The 26,533-nt window shown below is 38.2% G+C and overlaps 1 protein-coding gene across 2 annotated transcripts in view; it reads right to left on the bottom strand.

Moving 5' to 3' along the window:
* Positions 1-848: 848 nt before the first annotated feature.
* cdh7a (cadherin 7a) overlaps positions 849-26,533 on the bottom strand; it is a 58,754-nt gene continuing 33,069 nt past the window's right edge. For both annotated transcript variants that reach the window (XM_059501847.1, XM_059501848.1), the window contains exons 9-12: positions 22,208-22,329; positions 14,837-14,954; positions 14,442-14,693; positions 849-2,651 (exon numbers count right to left, since the gene is read on the bottom strand). In XM_059501847.1, coding sequence (XP_059357830.1) covers positions 2,143-2,651; positions 14,442-14,693; positions 14,837-14,954; positions 22,208-22,329 — 1,001 coding nt within the window. In that variant the 3' untranslated portion in view covers positions 849-2,142. The remainder of the gene's footprint in view (positions 2,652-14,441; positions 14,694-14,836; positions 14,955-22,207; positions 22,330-26,533) is intronic.

A 26,533-nucleotide genomic window follows, 5' to 3' on the forward strand; every position in this document is an offset into this window, starting at 1 on the left:
GCTTGCGCTGAAAGCCAAATCCATTATCGATGGCATAAAATGATCACTTTATAATCATCCGGACTGGACAAAAGACAATGTATCCTACTGAATTCATATTGAATTTATATCTCCGGCTTTGACAGGCACAACAACAGTTGATACGGAGCGTGTGAATAAAGTGACAAATTGAAAGCGTATATTGTTTGGACACTGAGATTCAATCTCCAAATGCTTATGCCATCTGAAAAACAGTTTACAGCATCTACGCGAATGCCAGATTTGTTGGTGAAGAAACCAAAATGGAACATGTTACATGACTCAGACAAGATCACAGCTATCTCACACTGCGATCGCGGAGGCCAGGCTGCAACAGGCATTCGCAGAAAAACTGCCATCTTTACATGTCAAGCTGTGTTCGAGTCCGACAGCTAGACTAGGTTCAGTCTGAACGCACTCATTGGAGGGATCTAACTAGCCTGGGTGAGATGATTTATACGCTAAGCTTCGTGTCCGACCGTGTCGTCGCACACCCAGTCTTCCCGCTCTTAGACGTGTGATCGTATTTCTGGATGTATGCTTGCATTCACTAACTGAATCATCAATCTCCTCTCTCTGAGGCTAATTTAGCCGAGGCTTTTTAAATGCTCTGACAAGCCTTGTGTCATTCATCAAACTCAGGGCTCCGTTGGCTCTCTCGTCTAGCCTTGATTACACATCTTGTCTGTGTGCAAACCACCCTGTTCCATAAACAAAAGCAGCCAATTTAACAGTGAGATCTCCAAATAACTAAATATGCACCACCGTCTGGCTGTCCGAATGAATGAATGAATGAACTCAGTCGTAAGGGAAATGGCCACACTGTGTGCTGCAATTTGTGTGCTTTATTACAAAAGTATGTACAAAATTTCTTCTCAGCTTTAGGACTGAGCATGTGTTACTGTCATTTCATATCGTTACAATTCGAAATCCTGAAAATAACCTGTCGGACAACAGCTAAACATTGAATATACTGTAGTAGTAGTAAGGTCTGTGTTGTCCGTATGTTATACACCATTTCACACGCTGCCAGATATTATTTAGGATAATGTCTTTACATTCTTTTTTCCCTTACAGTTTGCCACTCATATCGACTACAGGCCTGCTTTAAAACAAACAGCTCTCACAAGATATTCAGCACGAACCACTGCAAAAAAAAAAAAAAAAACCTGTACACGGGACAGCATTGAGCACTACAAATACATTTCGCTGCTTTGAGTTTTTCCACTGAGACTGAGGTTTTCGAGAAAGGAATAGGCTTAATACAAAAGACTCCCCTTCAAACACTCGCTGTCATAGGGGTTCGCTCTACAAACTTACAAAATAACATCTCAAAATAACTCAGGTTGACAGCCTCAACTGAAAGGCAAGTACTATACATTTTCAATGATTAAATCCACTCCGGCCTGTCCTGCTCGATACATCAAAGTCTATTCACTACAAGTTTGACTTGTATTTTGGTCGGCGTGACTGCAGGATACTTCAGAGGTTGTGATAGCGATGCGCCTCGACCCAAATTTTGGCGTGGAACTAAGGCCTGATAACAGACGTGAAGCTATGCGTAAAGGATATTTTACAAAGCAACAGTTGCGGTTCCTTGCTAGGCGATGCGTTTGGAAAGGATATCGGTTGCTGAATTTATATTGATTTTTTTCGAAGAACCTATGAGTCATAGAAACATCTGATAGAACAGAAACATTGATCTTTCGAGCATCGCTGCTGGATGGCACTGTTCTCATTTATAACCATGGGGAGAGCACTTCAAATGTCTCTTTGAAACAATTGGTATTCCTGGACCAGCTCACATGGCCCTGTGGTCCACTGTCCATTATTCTCTTGGGCCTGAAGATCACTCTTTGGGAGCTTGCAACCACACCCTAAGTCCAGTCTTGGCATCTAACTGCAATTTAAATAAAAAAGTGCTTCCTACTCGAATCCCCACTGTCTATTGGCTATCAAAACCGCTGCTCTCTGCAGATATAATTCCCCCCTGCATACTGAATGTTCCCCTTTTTTGCTCCCCTCTTCTGTCAAGCATCAATGAGTCAGTGGTATTCTCTTGATCATTGTTCATTTCCATTATGCCCTTGATTGAGCAGACCTTGGCAGGAATTTTAATCCCGGCTAGGAGGAGAATATATTGCTGCTGTCGCCGTGGCCGTACAGGTCGGCTAGCTTCCTGAAGCGAGGTCCCCAGTCGCTCAGATAGTCATAGTTCTGCTCTGAGTCTGTGCTGAGGGAGTCTAGGGAGCTAAGGGATTCAGCCACTGAGCCACTGCCCTCGAAAGCGTATGTCTGCAGGGAGTCGTAAGGAGGTGCAGAAGGATCAACGTCGGCGTCTTTCAGGCGGTCCCATATAAACTCCCGGAAGATCCCGTTGTCTGGGGTGATTTTGTAAGGTGGAGGGCGGGAGCAATAAAGAGTGGGCACCTCTGGAGTGACGTCTCGGCGGGCTTTGCTGTCTCTCACTACATTAAGGTTTCGCAAGGCCACCATATCAAATGCCTCAGTGTCTTCCTCACCTCCACCTTCGTCGTCGTAGCGCACAATATTCTCCCGCACGTCCCGGTCTTCGTCCAAGATCAGAGGCTCTTTCTTCCTCCTCCTCATAGTCACAATCAGCAGCACCAGCACTGCAGAGACAAAAGAATCACATGCTGTTAGTAAGCAAACCAGAGCTATCATCAGTGACACAACATACTAGCATTACAATACTGTTCAAAAAGAAATGAATACTTTTATTAAGCAAAGATTTGAAGTGATAGTAAAGACATTTATAATGTTAGAAAATAGTTGTATTTTAAATAAAAATACCAATCCTTCAAACTTTCTTTTCATCAAAGTTTCCTGGAAATAAATATCATGATTTCCACAAGAATATTAACCAGTGCAGCAGTTTTTAAACACTGATAATAAGAAGCAAGGTTTTCTAACACTAAATCAGCATATTACTATGATTTCTCCTGAAAAACAACTATATGCAATATTCGTATACATATATTTTACATTATAAATGTATTTTATTATATATAAAAATTTAAAACAGCTCATTTAACTTGTAATAATATTTCATAATACAGCCTTTCTGAGCAGAAAGCGGACCCCAACCATTTGAATGACAATGTACATATTATATTAGTACAGACCAAAAGTTTGGAAACATTACTATTTTTAATGTTTTTGAAAGAAGTTTCTTCTGCTCATCAAGCCTACATTTATTTGATCAAAAATACAGAAAAAAATGTAATATTGTGATATATTATTACAATTTTAAATAATTGTTTTTAAATTTATTATACTTTAAATTATCATTTATTTCTGTGAAGCAAAGCTGAATTTTTAGGATCATTATCACATGATCCTTTAGAAATCATTCTAATATGATGATTCATTATCAAAGTTGGAAACAATTCTGCTGCTTAATATTTTTTCAGAACATGTGATACTTTTTTAGGATACTTTGATGAATAAAAAGTAAAAAAAAAAAAAAAAAAAAAAGAAGCTATGTTTTTAAAATATAACTATTTTGTAATAACAATATACACTACTGGTCAGTAATTTGGGGTCAGTAATTGTTTTTTTCTTTTTAAATAAAATCAATACTTTTATTCAGCAAGGATGTGTTAAATTGCTAAAAAGTGACAGTAAAGAAAATATATTATTAGAATATATATTATTAGAATTTTTTTTTTTTGAATAAATGCAGTTCTTTTTAACCTTTTATTGATCAAATATATTAGACAGCAGAACTGTTTCCAACTCTCATAATAAATCAGAATATTAGAATGATTTCTAAATGATCATGTGATAGACTGGATGTTATATGTGACACTGAAGGCTGGAGTAATGATGCTGAAAATTCAGCTTTGCATCACAGGAATAAATTATTATTTTTAAAGTATATTCAAATAGAAAACTATTATTTTAAGTTGTAATAATATTTCACAATATTACAGTTTTTTCTGTATTTTTGATCAAATAAATGCAGGCTTGATGAGCAAAAGAAACTTCTTTCAAAAACATTAAAAATAGTAATGTTACTATTTATTTATTTATTTTTCTTTTTAATAATAGAGATAGTAAGAGTGGATACTGGATAGATAAGTTGGTATGCAGAATTACAAAAAAAAAAAAAAGATTTCAAGGCTACTTCTCTGACAGTTCATTTGTTCCTAGTTCTGTTGGTTTCCACCAGACAATTGGGGCGCAAATAGCTGCACATTGCTGTTTACACCTCGTGCAAATAGTCATTACGATTAAACAATTTGCTAACAACACAAACAAAAAAAAACTTAGTAGAAGTAGAGTGTTTAATAAATTGCTTCATTACAGTTTCAAGCCCCACCACCGTAAACAACAATTCCATGAAATATCAGGCACCAGGTAAGATTTAGAGGCACCAAAGCTTTAAAACACACACACACACACACACACACAACCACACACCTCTCAAGCAGTCCATTTACCCTCCATTCAAGATAAGCAAAGACATAAAAGGTGTAGAATCAGATAGCACTCGACCATGACTGTATCTCTACAATATTTATGACACCGAAACAAAATATTACTTTCTCATTGTTTTACACTCTATAGAACGATAGTGCCTCAAGGCCTGACACTTTAAGCTACAACATGAGAGATAAGCTGAATTATCTCTACAGTTCAATTAGGGCAGATCTGGTACATTAGTTTTATCAATAAGTTCATCAGATTTGGTTGTAGAGATTTTAATAACGCTGCTGACAAATCCCGAGCAGGAGGTGTTTCATCATGGGAGGTGCTCCTGGGAGCGGGAGGTGTTAAAGGAGTTACAGTCTGATCTAATCTCATCCTGCATGTTTGTTTACAATGGTTATTAACTGTACAGACCCATATCCGTGCACAAAACACATGAACGGCTGGGAATTAAACGCATGCTAGCACTTTTGTCTTCTCACTTTTAGCTCTGTCATGTGTGAACATAAGCAAACAGACAGAGATGAACACATAGAAGCACGAAGAGCGAGATTTAGAGCAGGATGTGTGCTGTAAATATGGGGCTTTAACGACCACTTGCTTCCTTCCCGCTCATACACAAGCTGCTTATTCGGAAAAGGCCAGCATTAAATCCTTTTAATGAGTGCGGCATATGCCTACTGTACATGCAAAATAAGACTGGATTATATGTCAGTCAGAAAATATCACCCTGCCCTGAAAGCACAGACAAGCACCCGTATACAAGCACATCAAAACTATCAACGAGAGGCAAGGCTGTACCGCCGCACAAAAGATATGTGTCTCGGCGATTCAAACCGGGGATCAAATAATGCACAGAAAAAGATGCTGTGAAAGAGACTGAGAAATTCTGTCAATATAGAAAAAAGAAAAGGGGAAGCGCATAGCGAGAAATAACTAACATAACAAGACACATGCACAAAAAAAAGTGAAATAAATCCATTTTTTGTGGTGTGTGCAATGCAAAAACCAATCCTCCGTGTTGCCGCTCTCAGACCCATGAATGCGAGGGATCTTGCTGTACAGCCACAACACCGTCCTCCCACGGGAGTCTATATCTCTCTCTCACTCAATGTAGATAGCGCATATGTGTATTTGGCTGCCAATACCAAGCTCGAGGGGGAGGGAAGGGAGCAGATAAAGTAGGGAGAGAGAAAGAGGAGGTGTAAGTGGGAGCAGGCTGAAGTGAGAGAGAAAGATAGAGTGGAGGGAAAAGGGAGGCAAACGTCTAATGATCCATCCTTCAGGCCTGCCACAGCGAGTATGAAATATGGTGCCAAAGTCTCATACTTCATCCTCAGGCCTAGAATCGTTTTGCAGGGGCAGACAAGCTGGGCGAGTGGGCTGGCGAGGCAGCGGCTGCACGTGTGCAGTCATAATCACAGCACACACACACACACACACACGGGATGATATAAACAAAAGCAAAGCCAATATCGACCTTAAATTCAAGAGCAACAGACTTACAAGGTGGAAACAAAGAAAATGCTATAAAACTGAAGATAAAGAAACAGAAAAATGAAAATGTTCTTCCTTCTGTGGAGCACAACAGGATATTTTATGTAGAATGTCCAAACTGCTCTCTGCCATACAATGAAAGTGAAGGGTGCTACATACAGCTATTTCATGGATGTTAAAAGGTATTTTCTTTATTTATAAAGCCATAAATACCATAAAGACCTTTCATATTTAAGAGTGTATCTTGTATACCAAATACAGACAATTCTTTGTGATAAGACAATAGCAGAGAAATCTCCAAAATATAAAACAAAGAGTTTCTACAAAAGTTTGAGACATGGCTATCGGAGTTCAGTTGTGTTGAATAAATAAGGTATGACATTTCTGGATTTTTCCAGATCTGGGAATTGTTTTTTAGGAACCTTGAATGTGATCATTGGTTTCAGCAAAAAAAAGTTTCATTTTGCTTTGTAAAATGTGAAATGCTTTAAACAAAATATTCAATCTTCCATATGGAAAAATAGCAGCTTGAGCATTATGCAAAAATATATTTTGCATTCCACAAACAAAGGAAAAGTCATATGAGTTTGGAAAAACACGACGGTGAGTAAATCATGACAATTGGCATTTTTGGGTGAAATATCCATTAATAATGTACACATGCATATCCTACTTATGCAATTGTGTTTTCAATATTTTCGAGGACCAAAAAAATATATAGATATTATTTTAAACTCAAAGCAAACTTCTATTTTTGCTGAAATCTGTAATTCTTTGCAAACCCTTGTTTTATTTTTAAGCAACCATATTTACTCCTAGAAGCTTCATATTAGTACCTTTGAGTAGTAATGTGTACCTTTAAGGCTCTACTATGAACATTTTCGGTTTAAATAAGATACAAAAAAGTATCTTCAAGTGCACTGCTCCAGTGACGAGTTGTTGTATCCCTAAAGATAAACTTTTTTATTTTTCTGATAGTGCAAGGTTTGATTTTTTAAGCCATTCTTATGTGATTACAAGGAGTTATATAGATCTAATGCAGTCTTAAGTCTTAACTGCTACAAACTGCGCCCACTTTAAAGCTTGATTTACCCTCTCTGCAGTTTGGACACAAGATGGATGTTCATCGGGAGTAGCAGATCAATTTAACATTATCCTCAATTTGCAGTAATTGGATTGAGAAAACAATCCGTCATCCAGAATCAATTAAACAACAAGTGGGATATTTTGTGGGGGCCTCGTTCTCATCGACCTCCTAAAAATAAGGCAGCGACTACTAGATTATGCACTGCCCTTCATTCTCTATTTCGCTCCCTCTCTCTCTTTCTCTCGCTCTCATGTGTTCCCTTCACATATCTCAACTACTGCCAATAGCCCAGGGCAGTGAAGACTAATCAAGATATACTGGCGATATGCGGATCTATCTGGCTGTTGACATTTATGCCGCTGCCCAACACAAGGTGTTTGTGCTTTATGACACCTGTCTGTCCCTGGGTTTTCACAGTGGTGACATTATCTGCGAAATAAAATATGATTTATTCTGGGTGATGCAAGAGCACACTACATCGCCTTAAGGGCCCTCATAAGTATTACTGACTGCCGTCCACTTGCACTAACGGAGGCCATAGGGGAAGCACGCCTGGAAGACAAGATGCCCTGCAATCGGTCGAGCAGAGATTGAAAAAGGTGATGTCACCGTTGCGAGGGTGACCCGTAGACATGAATGTATCAGAGTGCCTCGGGCTTACCTGACCTCTCTGTGTTCCTCCACCTAAGCCTGAAATAATGAGCACAAGGTTTCCCTCAGAACAACTAGAGTGAAACAACGACTGTCATCATGTGATATGTGCTCCTGAAATCTTTTAGATTACTTTATGCAAACACTGATAAATAGCAATGTGTTTACCACAGCAGTCTGGTCGGATCCCTCCTTTTGAACGTTTTCTTCCTATCAAATATTTTATGAACCATTATCAAGGTTTGGGCTTGACAGCGCAACTGGGATGTTGTAACGACACTATCTGTGATCATTTACTCGTCCCATGTTGTTTTAAACATATACGAGTTTCTTTTTGTGTGTGTGTGTGGAATTCTAGAAGAATTGTTTATGGCAGAACAAGAAGGTGCTCTTTTTCTTTTAATGAAGGTGAATGGTGACCAGGGCTTGACATTAACATCCGCAAGATGCAGGTGGATTTCAGACATGGCGGGTAACACAGTCACTCCCACTAGCCACTTTGGCAGTTTGAATGTTATATACAGTAACAATGAACAATGCTCAACAATGCTCGTCACTGCAGTGATGCTGCTGACGTAGGCCGCTGCTGACGTGTTATCTTTGTTATTGGGCGCACCAGAAAACATGTCAGCAGTGTCATACGTCAGCAGCATCGTGAACACGCTCACAACAGACCCGGAAGAGAAGATAATGCTGAATAAAGTCGTATTTTTTTTTATTTTTGGACCAAAATGTATTTTCGATGCTTCAACAACTTCAAACTGACCCTCTGATGTCACATGGACTATTTTGATTATGTTTTTCTTACCTTTCTGGACATGGACAGTAAACCGTACACACAATTTCAATGGAGGGACTGAGAGCTCTCGAACTAAATCTAAAATATCTTAAACTGTGTCCTGAAGATGAATGGGGGTCTTACGGGCTTGGAACGACATGAGGGTGAGTCATTAATGACATAATTTTCATTTTTGGGTGAACTAACCCTTTAATCCTTGTCTGGGACAAGTGGATTTTTTTTGAAGAGGCACATGAAGGAAGATAATTTTTCCTTGCCCGACCGGACAACTAATCTGATTAAAACATCTAATTAATTTTGGCGAGAATGATTTGGATTTTATAAAATTTTGTTGTAGTTGCTAACAAAGATCATAGTAGAACAGTCGCACAGTGTTTTGTTACTGAATGATTCACGTTTTTTTAATTTGAATCATAAGAGTCAATGATATATATAAAATTCCCAACAGCAAAATTGTGCCCAGTAAAAATGCAGAATGGCTAGTAAATTTGGATAACCACTAGCCAAAGTGGCTGGTGAGCAAAAAAAAGGTTAATGTCAAGCCCTGATGGCGACCAACTGTCAATTTAGGATTTTCAGTGGATAATGAATATTTCCTCACATACAGCTATTATGCGGTTTCAGTAGCCTTGAAATATAGAGTATGTCATGTACTAATGTTTTTTGTTCTTTTTGGAGCATGATGTCTAGTCACCTGCATGATGTCTGGGTTTTCTTTATAGTGGTGCCACAGAAGAACCATTTTGGGTTCCTTAAAAACCTGAAACTTTTTTTTCTTCTTAAGCCTGGTTCACACGGCAGGATAATTAGGCCGATTTTAGCCCCGATTGACACCTTCCGACAATCTTAAGGATGCTCCGATTATCGTAAAATAATCTGATCAGATATTCCTGCCGTGTGTGGTGTGTTAAGACTGCTCTCCTCTGCTCGGAAGGACGTCGGGACCGCTCCGATCTCAAATCAGGGATATCCAACATGTTGGATTTATTTGGCCCAATTTCTTCTCGTGTGTGGTGTCCCCCGAGGACAAACGATCACGCAGCCTTTGGACTGTGGCGTGTAGCCAATCAGAAAGCGAGGTGACGAGGCGGCGAGGAAGTACCGGGAAACAAAATCAAAACAGCCGGCGGCTTGGCGCACCAGAAAGTCCGGTGGACGTCGGAGATGGAGGACTTTGTCTCCACTTCTTTGACCATCGCCTTTTCTTGTTTTTCTTATGTTTTTTTCGGTTACAAACAAAGCACAAACTATGGCCACTGCATCCTCTTCATCCGCCATGATTGTTTACTCTGAAGTCACGTTTGATCTCGAGGGATTTTGCGAGATTTCCCGTCTGACCTGGGAATGCTCGGGAGTCAAATCGGTTCGTGTGTGATGTGTTGATTTTGCCGTGTGGCGGCACACCACACACTGTATGAACAAAACTGTTAGACCAGTGATTTTTTATCGCCGTGTGTGGGGTCTCTCAGGTTTGGAAAATCGGCCGACAATTTTAAAATCGTCCCATGTGAACCAGGCTTTAGTGTAAAGAACATTTTAATTCTAAAGAACTTCTGAAGATTCTAAAAGAATTCTAAAGAACATTTCTCCGCTATAAAAAATATTTTGTGCAATGGAAAGGTTTCAAATTACATTAAAAGGGTCATATTATGCTTTTTTAAAGATCATTATTTTGTGTATTTGGTGTAGCAGACTATGTTGACATGCTTTAATGTTCAAAAAACACATTATTTATGTAATACTGTACATTATTGTAGGTCCTCTTTGCTACGCTTCTCTCAAACACATTGTTTTCTACAAAGTCCCTCCTTCTGACAAGCGCAGTTTGCTCTGATTGGCCAACTGACCCAGTGCATTGTGATTGGCCGAACACCGCAAGCACTCATCAGAAATGTAATGCCCCTTTCCATAATCGTGGGCTTCATCTTTCAAAATAAATGTAAAGACAGTTAATAATGTCCTTAGTTTTACCATCATTTTAAGCCTGAAAGGAGAACAGAGTGTCGTGATAGACATTGTGAATACGTAGAAGACATAGAAGCTTGTATGTGTTTGCAGTACACAAGCCACTGACGGCTAAGACAGCTGATTCCACTGTGACTCCACACACACACACGCGACACTCAAAAAACTGCATTTGAATATTTAAAAGCAAATACTTAAACTAATAACAAAACATACTTACAGTAGCTGATTCAGAAGCACCAGATCGTCATAGCAAAGCCAGAATTACCTTCTCTCCTAGGTTTACGAAATGGTCGTCCATAAAATGTGCTGCTCTTCTGTTGTAAGAAATCTTAAAGATTCCTAAATGCATCTACTTTCAGAAGGCCAAATAAAGTGCTTTTACTTTCACCTAGATACACACAGCATCTCCCTGACATGGCTGCTTCAACTCTAACTGCGGTTACTGAAACCACACCTTCTTACTTTGCGTGAACGTTTGAACGGCATTACACAAATATTTCCACATAGTGATGTAGACATGTGGGGCATGTTTTAATTAGTGGCAGAGTCTTAACTTTGATTAAGAATATCTCTTTGGATTTTAGACTTTTAGTCTTTGCAACGTTACAGATCTTCTTCATGCACCAAGAGCTTGTTACACTCCAAAGAGAAAGAAAAAATGTAAATCGCATCATATGACCCCTTCAAAAAAGTTCTTCACGAAAACATTGACACCAACTTAATTTTAAAAAGTTATTTTTAAAAGTGGATATGCAGCATGAACATTCTTTTAAACATCTTTTATGTTCAACGAAGGAAAAAAAAAGTCATACGGGGTGAAATTACACTAAGCTGAGTAAATAATGGCAGCATTTTCATTTCTGGGTGAACAATTCCTTTAATGGAGAACGTCATTTGTATGTTATTAGATAAAAAAAAGACAAAAGACTCAAAGCTGACATGTCCTTGTGTATCATTCATTCCCTGGCATGGTTTTAGTTGTGCACTGCTTTGATAACTAAAGCAACAGCAGACAAAAAGCTTGTTGATTCATTACTCCGAAAAAAAGAGATTAAAGCAGAAACAGAAGATTCTTTTTTTCTCCGCAGCTCTACTCCTCTGAAGCCATCCTCCTCCGTCTCCTCCTCCCCTCAACCATGAGTGAGCAGTCTCGAGCCCCTGGGGCCGGACTCTCTTTGCCAAAAATAACTGCATTGCTCAGATCAGGCTGCGCAGTGGTCTAATCTAACTCTTGTAGTTTGGGAGGAGAAGGGGGTGGGGGTGGCGGCACTGGAGAACCCTACATTCACACGAGACGGCAAACCACAGGAATGACTATTGCACATCAGTTGCAGCTGTTAGTTGAGCTCAAATTCAGATGAAAAAGGCTTAGAGACAATGAGCAATCAACACAAGGATGGAGTCTGTTACTGCTGGCCACAAGCTGTGCTCTTTAGTTTAGATGGCATTTTTCACAGACTAATGTGTATTGTTTGTGCTGTTGAGTTAAAACATCCAATATGTCTTTAAAAAAGATCAAATGTGCAAATAAAGAAAAAAGCTGTGGAAGATATTAACGCGTTTTCTTATATTCCGAGAATTTCTCTTTAATGACCATTCAAACGATTAGGGTCAGCAAGATTTTTCTATACTTTTTTCAGCAAGGACACATTCAATCGATCACAAAAGTGACAGTAAAGACATTTATAATTTCTATTTAAAATAAACAGTGTTCTTTTGCACTTTATATTCATTAAATGTCAATGTCAATGTCACCTTTATTTATATAGCGCTTTAAACAAAATACATTGCGTCAAAGCAACTGAACAACATTCATTAAGAAAACAGTGTCAATAATGCAAAAATGATAGTTAAAGGCAGTTCATCATTGGATTCATTAAAGAATCCAGAAAAAAAAACCAAATCACAGTTTATAATAATAATAATAATAACAAGAAATTGTGAGAGATCGCGAAGGATCGTGTGAGGCTGAGGACTGGAGTAATGGCTGCTGAAAATTCAGCTTTGCCATCACAGGAATAAATGACATTTTTAATTATATTCAAATAGAAAAGTACTAATATTTCAAAATACTACTGTTACTTTTACAGTACTACTGTTACAAAATACTACTGTTAATAATACTAATATTACTGTATTTTTGATCAAATGAATGCAGCTTTGGTGAGTGTCTTTCAAAATCTTACAGATGCCAAAATTTTAAACTGCAGTGTAAATTAATTTTTTAACCCCTGTTGTTTTTCTTCAGTATGTTTATGCTAAAACCATGAAAAAAGCTGTCTGCCAGTGGGGTTAGAAAATTAAACTCTGGAATCAAGTCTTAATGCCTCATGCAATTTTGAAAAATTCCTCTTTTTTTTCCTTTTTAACTGGAAAAGAATTTTTTTTTTTTGAAGTGATGTTATATATGGTGCTCCAAGTCATGTGTGAGAACAGCAGAGTTCTTAAGGAACGTGAAATTGAAACATATTGCACTTGGCTTCACTGCGGTGTATTATTTCAGATCTACCATTTAGTTGTAACATCCCTATGGAGATAGAAATGAACTAGTTCATACTTAGATGTAATGGCACCAAGGAAGCAGAAAGAGCTTCCTTTGTTACTTATTCGTCATCTGAGCAGTCAGTAAAAAAAAAAAATATATATATATATATAGTCGTCAAACAATGGATGGGAGTAATCACACAATGGAAATTACTGAGGCTTGGTTCAAGATGTGTGTGTGTGTGCACAAATTCCCCTCTTGCCACAATAACAGCACTCTTTTTTTAAGACAGAGACAACACCTGTCAGCAAATAGACTTGTGGTTGCGTTCGTGCACAGATCTCCACACCGCCAGCACAGCCAGAGAGACAACCTATCAATGGTATAATCAAGAAATCAATCAAACCATCAGGACTGCATTCACTCCCTCTGTGCAGTCTTCAGGTCACCAAATCAACACAAAGACTCGCCAGTCAACCAATCAGACCAAGTGAATGGTACATATTGGGTAGAGGTCACTCATCAAACAATCAGCTAATAAGGCTCCAAATAATAAGTAATCATACAGACCAGCAGCCTCCCTGGAGAGGGTAAACAAGTCAATTGTGGCCAAGCAGACCTCTCAGTGCACACCGCGTCCCAACTGTTGAGCCAACGCTTCAAAAGTAACGGCAGACCGACTGTGTGCTAAATGTCAGTAAGGGGGAGGTGGAAATGCACTAAAGCTCTTAAAAATGGTTTTGAAAACAATAACAAAAATTGGACAAATATCCTTTGATTGCAGGCTGCATCCAGAAAGCACAGTAGCTTTCTCTTAAAGACAACATGAAATCAAAATCAACCCTATATGCTTTATTAATAAATGTTCCGTCATATTATTTATAAAAATTAAATTGTAAGGATGTAAAAGTCTTCACTGTCATTTTGGATCAATTTAATGCATTCTTGCTGAACAAAAGTTAGTGACCCCAAACATTTGAACAGTAGTGCATTTTGAAAAGGTATTTTCATTATGTTTAACAAAATATAATGTTTCAGCCCTTTTCTTCAGTCAAATCAAACCCAGATGAACAAGCTGAAATCCTTTCTTGCTAAATATTCAGTTTTAATTCACATTACAAAAGCTAAATGCTGTTTTATAAAAACCCATTTGCATGTTGATTTGCTTATCTTGACCAGCAGGATAAAGCTACACTGGTTCAACCAGTGGTGTGATTTTGAGGTGGGACTGTCCCATAGATGTCCATTTATCACATCTATGGGCAGACCGAGGAAATGTTTGGCAAGCAAAGAAAGAAATGCAGCACTTTGTCAAACTCTGTTCAGGCTTATTAAAGGGATAGGTCTGTCTCATACAAAAAGTCATACAGTATTGGAAATACATGCAGGGTGAGTAAATGATGGCAGAATTTACATTTTTGGGTGAACTATCCCTTTAAACATTGTTTTATGTGTTCACGAGGGTTAAATGTATTTCCTACCAAGTAAAGTGATGATGCAGGCCAGGATGGCGACGAGAGCTCCAGTGCTGAGTCCAGCTGAAAGCGTGAAGGCCTCTGTGCCACATGACTGGGGCGTCCCATCAGGATCACAGTCACACACTCTAATAGACAGCGTGTTAGTGCTGCTGAGAGCAGGGGTCCCGCTGTCCATTATCAACACCGGCAGTCGATACATAGACTGTTCCCTCCTCTGAAAACCACCCCTCTTAGTTAGAATAGAAGCGGTATTGTCTGCATAGAAAAAAGAGAATGATATCATGTGAAAAGTGAAAAATATGACTCATACGAATAGATAAAAATTATTTTTAGTCTTATAAGGAATAAGAACTGAGTTTCAAGGATTCGCTTTAAACTGTCTTAATGAAATCACGTACCTTTATTGTCTCGGAGGGTGAAGTTCATGTTCCCAGCTGTCTCTGCAGTGAGGGAGAAGAAGAAGCGATGCCCGCTGGGCGGTTCATCTTTATCCACCGCACTTATGGTTTCAATGACCTAAGACAGTGTCGAAGAGGGAGTAAAGAACAGGAAGATGAATACAGCTGTTATTGCCTCGCTCCAGACAAAATAATCCAAAGTCCTCGCTCTCAAAACACTGCAGTGTTGCCATAGTAATGAATGTTTGAGATTATAGTTAAACCTCAGTTACTTAATATGTTTATTAATTAGTAAAATAATTACTGAAATGAATAGCATATATCAATATCCCCAAAAGTGAGACTATTTAAGACATTACAGGTTGAAACCAATAATAAGCCAATTAATTATGATTATTGAATGAACTCATTAATATTTTATTTCCATATAATTGAACATACACTGTACAAAGATATTCACAGCTTCTTCAGTTAGTTATATCTACCTGACCTGAACATTACTGCTTTTGTTCATGTAACCTTATGTAATCAAACTGAACCAGTCAAACAAACATTTTTTTTTATTTTTTTTACTTGCTTTAAATATTTAGATGCTACTGAATAGTTCTAGGGTATTTTTACTATCCACAGCAACCCGTTTTGCAAAAAAGAAATTGTTTAATGTACATATACAAACTTCTTTGGCTGTTTTGTTGTGTCTCGGTGGCTTTTTAGAATCTTCCGCAATGAGAGCAACATTTAAAGACTGTGAGACATGTTGAATTGATGCCCACATTTTATGTTTTAACACAGAAATAAATTCAACCATCAGCTGAATTTAATGTGGTGAACTTGGAGGGAAAAAAATAGACAATTTCAAATCATGCTGAAAAACAACATTAGGAGGATAGACCAAGCCAGGAAGCTATCAGTGTGAGACGATGCTCATACGGTATCCTGGGATTTAGCAAAGTAAAGGGCCATCCCGGTCTAAATCTGGACCGAAACCCCTAAAGCTGGGTAAAGTGCTGCGTTTTAGAGATGAATATCAGGGTGACCCATCAGGTGGTACACTAAGAAGATTCTCATGACACACTGTTGTGGCCTAATCTGTGGGCTTTGGCTGGGTTAAATACTGTGTGCACAGCTCTTCCCTTGCAGTCAGCACAAACTCAATCTGCTTGAAAAATCTCCTAAAACCTTACGCACAGGATAAATGCAGTGGAGCGGTGGCTAACGGACACTCCTGTATCATTTCCTCCTTCATCCGAGGAATATGACCTTGTACTCACCGAAAGCTTTTCAGTGCTTTAATTCTCCACTCAGTTATTTTTAACACCACCCTCCTTTTACACTAAGTGAGTATTTGGCAATGGGAACTCTGACGGATTTATCATTTATCTGTAAATATTTTTGAAATCGTAAAATGTTGCGCTATTAAAAACCTGCATAAATGCCACAAGCAGAGCGGGATGTTCCATCAGCACCGAGCGCTGATTACTGTAAACTGTGACCAAATTAATTACAGATAGTCCATTAAGGTGAATGCAAAGTGTATTGATAAAATCACTGAGGCACTGGGTTCATTTAAAATGAATAAGAACATCTTGCAAAGAAAAAAGCATCTTAAACCAAACCTGATTCTGCATTTACCAACCTGAGAGAGATGGAAAAGTAAATTGTTTTTAGAATAATAGTGTAAAAACACAAAATGACTCTAGTGCAGCCAAGAAGCACATTTTTATGGAAAAATATGGGTGATTTAAACCTTTTTGCAGTCCATGTAAAAATGGCTGGAGGGCAAGGAATGTCTCCTGTGCCACCTGATTATACAGAGGGGAAATCTTCACTTTAGTGAGACCACCCGTGGAGAGTTAGCAGTCACGAGCGCTTTAAAACGCCTGCCACTGCTGACCATGTCTCTGAGGCATAAAGAAACAAGACAGAATATAGACGACCTTAAAGAGACAAAAACCCCTGGGAAAACACTCACTCCTCATAATCTAATCTGCTAAATCACCTGTAACAAATCACCTGACTCATTTAGAGACTGCAGCTTCAATTCATATTAAGGTTCTATTAAATTCAAAAAGTCATATTAGGAACAAAAGAGAAACCAAGGGCACAGAGAAAAGAGCTTTGCGCTGGGAAACGAAGGTGAAGACATACGTTTGGTGCCTGTGACCCCATTACAGACACTTGTTGGATGGGGATCTGGGGACCTTTTTCAACAAGCCATCTGTTTTAGACTCGGATGCAATGATGGGGAATATTCCCTCTCGTATCATGTACATTGGGGATGGGTGATTATGATCACCTAGTCATCCAACAGCTGACTTCATCTAGATATTTTTATTGTTTCAGAATTTTAGAGGCCATTCTTTAAATGTCACGGAATCATCAACAATTGTGAAGACAAAAATGCACTTTGAAAATAAGATATTAACTACGCTCTTATAATGTTTACAAATATAATAAAATAAAATGATTAATATGATTTAAATAATCTAGTCATAAGTATTAAAATCAAACTTACCATTTTAAAAATACTAAAGGTGAATTAATATTTTATTATTTAATTTTTTAGTGTCTTGCATTTTTATATTGTAACAAGTGAAGGATAGGTAAATGTATTGTTTTATTATTGTTATTATTATTTTATTTATATATATATATATATATATATATATATATATATTTATTTATTTTTTCATATTGAGACCCCTGTGTTCTGGTTGGATACATTGTGCTAATTGTTTTTTAATGCAAGATCACATGTCTGATTGGTATCAAGTGAACACAAATCTATTTGATCGCTTTGTTGACTAGTTTTTGATGCAACCCCTACTTTGAAATGATGTAAGTTTTGCTCTCTCTGTGTAGGAATGAAGCAAAAAAAAAAATAATCATTTGCACTCAAAACCTGGTTTCATTTGCTCTCAAAACCTGGCAACAGGCTTTTCACGCAACTATATGCAACGATTCATTCTTCCTTCGAGCAATTCTGAGGAGTTCATTCAAATTCAAGAGCTCCATACAGTCTGGCCAGGTGTGAAGCTCTAAATATACAAATGTGCAGATGAGGCATATGAAAACAACATAGTGAAGATACACTCGTAGATAACAGTTTAACAACAGGCACGGAGGTTGGCTGAAAAGGAGCCTATTTCGCCTCAGATGCAAATAGGCAAACAGCATTTGTGACTATTTTGCAAGGCACTGAAGTGACAAAGAACGTTAAAGTGCCATCACTGTTTGTTGACGATATTATGCCTCATGGCAAACATTCTGTCTGATCAAAATTCTTTGTCTAACAGCTCCAGAACGCCTCACTCAAAGGCTTTGACTTTCAGATTCGGTCTCCAAAAACACTCCAGGATGTCTGAGAGCCTCAGTTTTGCAGGTACATGGTTTAAGGGCCATTATAAGGATAGACTCATCGTGCTAAGAATCACAAGAGAGATCCGTGCTATCGAGACAGCATTTGACTATCACTGCAGCATCCCTCAAGTGCTCCCATGGCTGATGATATGGAAGTGAACATGAATCACATGGGAAACTAAATCATTATGAAAACATACAAACACTTTCATCTCTATACAGAGAGAAAGAGACCGTTCTACTGTTCCTCAGAGAGGCGGGAAAGTAATTTAGCCTCTAATATGAGAAAGAGCTCTGAAAGTTAGAAGTGATGGAAGTCTGGGGGTGTCCAAAACACACAGAGTATGTTCTTGAGGGACCATGGTAATGTGTTTCAAGGCTGAGATAGCATTTGTGAAAAGAGCCCACCAGCACCTTTTCACTTAGGCAAAACAAACACGGTTCCCTGTGACTCTGGGACACAGGCAGGCCAGGACTAATTGTTATGGCCCAGACAATCATGCCACTACAGGGGATTGTATCTCATGCTCAGTAAACCCTGTAGCCTTGTTCTGTTCTCTCTTTGTTTTGAGAGCTCTTGTGGGAGAGATTATTTTTCTTAAGAAAAAGAAAAACATCCTTCAGTATTCTTTCACTGCTCCCAAAAGAAATGATCAAATCAAGTCAATTTCTGACACACTAATAAGAGTGAGTAGGAATTTTAGACACCTCTGCAAATGCTTAACTATTAACTGTCCTCTAAACAAACACAAAATAATTGCAATTACTAAGTAGCGTTTCTATGGAATCTTGTTTCTTATTCTGTTTCTGATGATACAGTTTAAAAGACACTCACATGGAAATTAAAGTTGCTATTGTTAGAAAGCTGGAATTGTGAAAAATATTCATAAATGTGAGATACGAAGTCGTAATTGTGAGAAAAAAGTCAGAATTATGGGAAATTGTCACAACTGAGATATTAAGTCGCAACTGTGAGATAAAGTCTGAATTATTGTGTAAGAAATAGTCACAACTGTGAGATACAAAATCATAATTGTGAGATAAAGTCAGAAGTATGAAAAATAGTCACACTTGTGAGATATTTTAGTTGCAATTGTGAGATAGTTGGAATTATGAGAAATGTGAAGTCACAATTGTGAGATAAAGTCAGAAATATGAGAAACAGGGACAACTATGAGATATTAAGTCGCAGTTGTGAGAAAAAGTCATAATTATGAGAAATAGTCACAACTGGGAGATATTAAGCCGCAATTGTGAGATAAAGTCTGAATTGTGTCAAATAGTCACAACTGGGATCTGAAATATGCTAAATACTGGGAGATGTGAAGTTGCAAATTAAGAGAACCAAATGTGCATTTCTGAGATATTAAGTCAGATTTAAGATATAGTATGTGAGATATAAGTTGCAATTACAAAACAATAAAATCAGAAATTAAAAATGTGAAATAAAAATTGTCTTAATTTAAAAGTATCAGAACTTAAAAATGAAAATCTCTCCATGTAGCTTTTATAGAATAACAGTGGTAATGCAGCAGATGCTCTCAAAAGGAAAGGCACCTCTAGCTGAGCAGAATCAGTCATGTTTTCACCACTGGTTTTGGTCCTCTGACATTACCCAGCGCTTTCAAGATCAATGGTGCATCACGTCACAGAATTTGTCAGTGGCTTTTATCATTCCCATTAGGACTGAACAAAGGTCCAGAATGTTTCCTCAACGCAAGTGTTTAGTATGTGGCATTCGTAATGCCCTTTATACCACATTCATCTTAGTAATGACATTCTGACAAACATTGGAATATGAATGCGACAGAGAATGTGTTTGAATCAGGGCATGTTGCTGACTTGAAAATGAGGAACCCATTGGTTTGCCTGTGTGTGCTCGGCAATTGCCTACAGAAGGACTTCACATTTGGCTACTTGACACAATGCCACGCTCCCCAACAAACCAATTTCATGCCACAGTCACCTCTGTCTCATTTGCATCAGAGTAAAGCTTTTTCTGCATGAGTGCACAATGTTTTGATCCTCTGATTAGAGTGATCTGCAGCAGAAAGCCACCAGAATCCGGTTGTTATCATTTTGTCCATCTGTGGCTCTTGCTGCTCTTTGCTGGCTATGGATCCAGGTCCAGAATCTTTCTAGTTGAGCTTCTGATGAAGGATAGCGAATGATATACATACAGGTCCTTCTCAAAAAATTAGCATATTGTGATAAAGTTCATTATTTTCCATAATGTAATGATAAAAATTAAACTTTCATATATTTTAGATTCATTGCACACCAACTGAAATATTCCAGGTCTTCTATTGTTTTAATACTGATGATTTTGGCATACAGCTCATGAAAACCCAAAATGCCTGTCTCAAAAAATTAGCATATTTCATCCGACCAATAAAAGAAAAGTGTTTTTAATACAAAAAAAGTCAACCTTCAAATAATTATGTTCAGTTATGCACTCAATACTTGGTCGGGAATCCTTTTGCAGTAATGACTGCTTCAATGCGGCGTGGCATGGAGGCAATCAGCCTGTGGCACTGCTGAGGTGTTATGGAGGCCCAGGATGCTTCGATAGCGGCCTTAAGCTCATCCAGAGTGTTGGGTCTTGCGTCTCTCAACTTTCTCTTCACAATATCCCACAGATTCTCTATGGGGTTCAGGTCAGGAGAGTTGGCTGGCCAATTGAGCACAGTAATACCATGGACAGTAAACCATTTACCAGTGGTTTTGGCACTGTGAGCAGGTGCCAGGTCGTGCTGAAAAATGAAATCTTCATCTCCATAAAGCTTTTCAGCAGATGGAAGCATGAAGTGCTCCAAAATCTCCTGATAGCTAGCTGCATTGACCCTGCCCTTGATAAAACACAGTGGACCAACACCAGCAGCTGACATGGCACCCTAAACCATCACTGACTGTGGGTACTTGACACTGGACTTCAGGCATTTTGGCATTTCCTTGTCCCCAGTCTTCCTCCAGACTCTGGCACCTTGATTTCAGAATGACATGCAAAATTTGTCCAAAAGTCCAGTGCTGCTTCTCTGTAGCCCAGGTCAGGCGCTTCTGCCGCTGTTTCTGGTTCAAAAGTGGCTTGACCTGATGGAATGCGGCACCTGTAGCCCATTTCCTGCACACGCCTGTGCATGGTGGCTCTGGATGTTTCTACTCCAGACTCAGTCCACTGCTTCCGCAGGTCCCCCAAGGTCTGGAATCGGTCCTTCTCCACAATCTTCCTCAGGGTCCGGTCACCTCTTCTTGTTGTGCAGCGTTTTTTGCCACACTTTTTCCTTCCCACAGACTTCCCACTGAGGTGCCTTGATACAGCACTCTGGGAACAGCCTGTTCGTTCAGAAATTTCTTTCTGTGTCTTACCCTCTTGCTTGTGGCCTTCTGGTCAGCAGTCTTACCCATGATTGCAATTTTAAGTAATGAACCAGGCTTGGAGTTTTTAAAAGCCTCAGGAATCTTTTGCAGGTGTTTAGAGTTAATTAGTTGATTCAGATGCTTAGGTTAATAGCTTGTTTAGAGAACCTTTTCATGATATGCTAATGTTTTGAGATAGGAATTTTGGGTTTTCATGAGCTGTATGCCAAAATCATCAGTATTAAAACAATAAAAGACCTGAAATATTTCAGTTGGTGTGCAATGAATCTAAAATATATGAAAGTTTAATTTTTATAATTACATTATGGAAAATAATGAACTTTATCACAATATGCTAATTTTTTGAGAAGGACCTGTATAAACTAATGAAAAATAAATAAATAAATAAATACATTAAAAGACGCAGTGCTATAACCTTGGTTCCAATCAACAAGCTGCACACTGCAGTACATAATCTGAAAATGAAATCTATTCTCATTTATTTGGTGCTTCCAACAGTAATACTGCACAATTAATTTCATCCAGTATCAGAAATGTTGTGACAATAATATTTGTTTATCTTTATTGGACTATACAGGTTTGCATCACATTAGTAAGAAAGCCTTTCTTATGAAGAATAAAGAGCCACAATACCTGTCCTGGTCCAACGCTTTCACACAGGAAGGTCTCATACTCTATGGCAAAGACTGGTGCGTTGTCATTAATGTCAAGCACTGTGATCAGAGCCACTCCTTTCCCAACCTGCGCCGGATCCACTGAAAACACAGAGAAAAAAAATATGCATGCATGAACAGGCTGATAGATTAAAAAACATGAGGGCACAAACACATTTATTTCAGTATGTTTTATTTATTTATGTGTTACATTATTTAATAGGTTGCATTTATTTAAATATGTGCCTTGCCATTGTTACGGCCACTGTCAGTTTGCTCACTCTGGGCATTAAATCATAATTTTCTGCAATTCTGAATTTAAATGATTTGTATTATGAAAAGATTTTACTTCACAAATAAAAACAAAACAAAAATGTATCTGAATCAGTTAAAATATTATTAAAATAATAATAAATGTAAAACTAATAATATAAAATAATGGAAACAAATAACATTAGCATTACAATGAAGTACATTTATTATGTTTTTATATTTATAATAAAGGTAGAGAAGAAGCTTTTGGTGGTGGGGTTGGGTGGGAGGTGGTTGTTTCTGATGCATGTCACAAAAGTGAGCTACAGTAAGTAGCCTTTTAGGTACATTTGCATCGAGACTGACAGGATCAGTTAACATTCTTCTCCTGATCTTTAGAGCTCAATTTAAATATTCCCATTGATGTTCTTACAAGTGATTGCAAACGTGTTTCTCCTACTGCCGCTGCCTAAACTTTGTTCACTCGGCTCATTTTATCAAGGGAAAGAAATCTGAAATAATTGATATCTGACAATTGTTCAGAAGCTACAGTTAAATTACAGTTACAATTTGACCCTTTATATGTATAAAAGGACAGAGCTGCAGTGAGGAGTAAATGTTAGAAATGAAAGTCATGACGATTGATGCAATACGAGAAACTGAAGTAGGAATTAGTTGCTGGGATTCTCTTTGTGTTGCATGAGGACCATAAAAAGACTCCCGGAAAATTACTGCTGCAATACACGCGATAGAGTTTTATGTGACTTTGAATCAAATTTGAGCTGTCAAAATAAACAGGCCGATTGCAGTATCATCCCATTTATCAGCAATCCGATCCAAAACAGCAGACGTAAGGGCCTTTCTGGTAAGACCTCTTATCGTGACATAGCCAAAAAATTTTTTACCATAAATAGGCTCCAGCGTCATGGCCACATTACCACTTTGGGAGTGCATTATTTCTCTAATAATTTGAACAGCCTGGTGTCACAACCACACCTCAAGATATTATTCAGATGATTTATTTCAAGATAAACCTTCCATTGTAAATTCCAAAATGTCATTTTAGTTTTAGAACAGAAGTTTGGGCCATTGCTATGCAGGCTAATGCAGTTATTAGAGAGAGAGAGAGAGAGAGAGAGAGAGAGAGAGAGAGAATAAGCGCATGTGAATATGTTCGTCTGTGTGTCTCTCAGCAGTTTTCAGCAGCAGCATTTACTTACAGCTAATTTTTACATTTAACTGCTTCAAGAACCTACTGAGAAATGTCATGTAGCTTTTCAGCTGCAAAAATATTTTACTGATAAATTAGTGGCACAGCGCTGCTGACAAGTTACTGTTCGTAATCTCTGCATGTGTGCGCGAGTGCGTGTCTGAACTCTGTGTGTCTATGAGAGAGAACGGGAGAAAGAGAGCGTGATTTTCATACATAAAGAAGAAAACATGAAAATAGTTTGTCATTTTTTACCCTATTGTTTGTTATATTTATTTGCTCAGTGTCTTCTGGTGTTTTTGTTCTTTTACTGCTGTATACAGCCCATAGTATAACAAAAAATATTATATATCTCTTTATTGTGTTTTGGCCCCCCTGGACAAGCGAGCATAGGCCCGTGCCTGGAATTCCTATGGGTAAATCAGGCCCTGGACCCGGTTATAACATAAGCATTTAAAACACACATCTGATTTGTGTTTTCATTCTACTTTTAGCAAATAAGGTGATATTTTCAACCACCAGGAATGCTGCACTTGGCAATCAACAAATTAACAGACTGCACAAGGGCGTGAGGTTATTTTTGTTGTGTAACTATGCAATGTAGATATTTCAAATGGTATTGGCGCTTAAGCACAAGCCAACAGCAAACACCTGTTGAGGACATACTGTCTCTAGTCAACCAGAACAGACACAGCTGCTAGTATTCTTTGAGTAGAATGACTTCTGTTTGCTAGTACATTCAGTGCATGCTCACAATTCACTACAAAACCAATTAAGAGCATTTCAGTTGTGTGCTAATCAGCAAAATCTGTACGAATTTTTGCAAGCTGTCCTGTCATTATGAGCTTTCCATAATTTTGGCAGCGGTTATGATATCGAGGGCATTGAGGAGGACAAAACGCAGTCATGGTCTTCAGCCAAATTAGTTGATGGAGGGCAAAAATAAATCTATTCTGCAGGTGTGAACATGCAGCGGCAGTGGGCTGGAAATATGCTGGCTCATTCAAAGTTGATTTCCATTGAAAACCCAGCGATTTATTGTATGTTCTACACTAGCATGACTCTTTACATAGCTAGCAGAATTCAGCTTAACTGTCTAATCCAAACAGTGCTCTGGTTTAGAGAAAACACATATCCCAACAAAACCGCACTAGTAAATATATGACTCACGCCTCCCAGTATCTTCCGCTCAAGATAAATAGAGCCCATCTGCCTACATGCCATACACACCTGCAGGAAACCTGCTGAGTTGCAGGCGGGGAAAGAGAAACGGCGTGCGCTTTGAGCTAATTCTTCTATTAATTGGACTTTTTAGAGGCTGAGGGATCTACCATGAATTAAACCCAGGCAGACTGGATGAGTATCGTAACTTGCTTTACAATGCTCTAAACAATAAAACGGGTGATAAGTTACCTCAGCGTCGATGGCACGGACAGTGGCTGTTAAGCACATTGTCGTGGCGGTGACTATAATGTCACAACTGACGCCCCTGGGCACTGGCTCATAATTCGCCATGTTAAGTGCAGTCACAAATGTAATAGCGCTGCACTTTTTTGACGAATGAATTTCCTTGACTTTTCCCAGACCTTGCCAGTCGTTTGTGATTACTAGATAAAGACTGTTTTGAGAAATCATTTTAGAGAGATTCCTGGGCTCATTCCAGGTACTCAGATTTGTCAAGAAGCAATGATATGAAATGTCTGGTCAAGGTAATGCAAGCTGTTTTTATAAATATAGTGCTATGATAAATCAAAAGTGCTATGATAAATCCAATCTTCAATAAACAGTTCAAGGTATAAGTAAGAATTAAGGCATATTAACATATACATTTTATTTGTATATTAGGGCTATAGTATTATTACAATATCTTTCTTTTTTGTGTAATAACTGTATTTAATAATAACAATTATTTATTTTAGATTATTATTTTAGTCATATCAAATGGGTAAAAACTAGGGGTGCACCGATCAAGATCGGCCGATCATTAAAGCCGGTTCTCTAATCAGCGGTAAATTCCATCAGGTGCTTGATTTTACATAGAGCAGCTGTTACTACACTGACTAGCTGCGCAAATAAACGCTGGTATTGGACGTTGCACAGCTTCTCAGTTAACAACGGCTCTGTGTAGTAACAGCTGCTCTATGTGAAATCACGCACCTGATGGAATTTACAGCTGATTACAGAACTGGCTTTACAGTCTAGATGCGCATTAATGATCGGCCGATCTTGATCGTTGCACCCCTAGTTTTTACCCATTTGATATGACTAAAATAATAATCTAAAATAAATAATCATAATATATATGTGTGTGTGTGTGTGTGTGTGTGTGTGTGTGTGTGTGTGTGCGCGCAGATGCACCCCCTGATTAATTATTTCCTGAAAAAAAAAAATCATTCAGCAGTATGCATTACAGATAAACAAAACATTGTAATGTAAGTTTTTTCAATATTGTCCAGCTCTATGAACAATTAATAAACCATGCTTCTGTAACATAGTCAATTCTCCAAACTGTGACCGTTTACAGTAACTAATATAACAAATTGCACATTAATATAGATTAGGTGGGCATATTTATAGTAATTTATCTTCTGCTTCTGAAGAGATCCTGGCACACATAGCAACTTTATTCTGAATGTGCCTTTCAAATATAGTTGCCCTTAGAATCTGAAATATCAATTTTCAGAAATTAAAATAATAATCTAAAATAAATTATCATAATATATATATATGTGTGTGTGTGTGTGTGTGTGTGTGTGTGTGTGTGTGCGCGCGCGCAGATGCACCCCCTGATTAATTATTTCCTGAAAAAAATAATCATAGTGCAGTATGCATTACAGATAAACA

The sequence above is a fragment of the Carassius carassius genome, chromosome 20, assembly GCF_963082965.1.
Source record: "Carassius carassius chromosome 20, fCarCar2.1, whole genome shotgun sequence".
In the NCBI taxonomy this organism is placed as follows: Eukaryota; Metazoa; Chordata; class Actinopteri; order Cypriniformes; family Cyprinidae; genus Carassius; species Carassius carassius.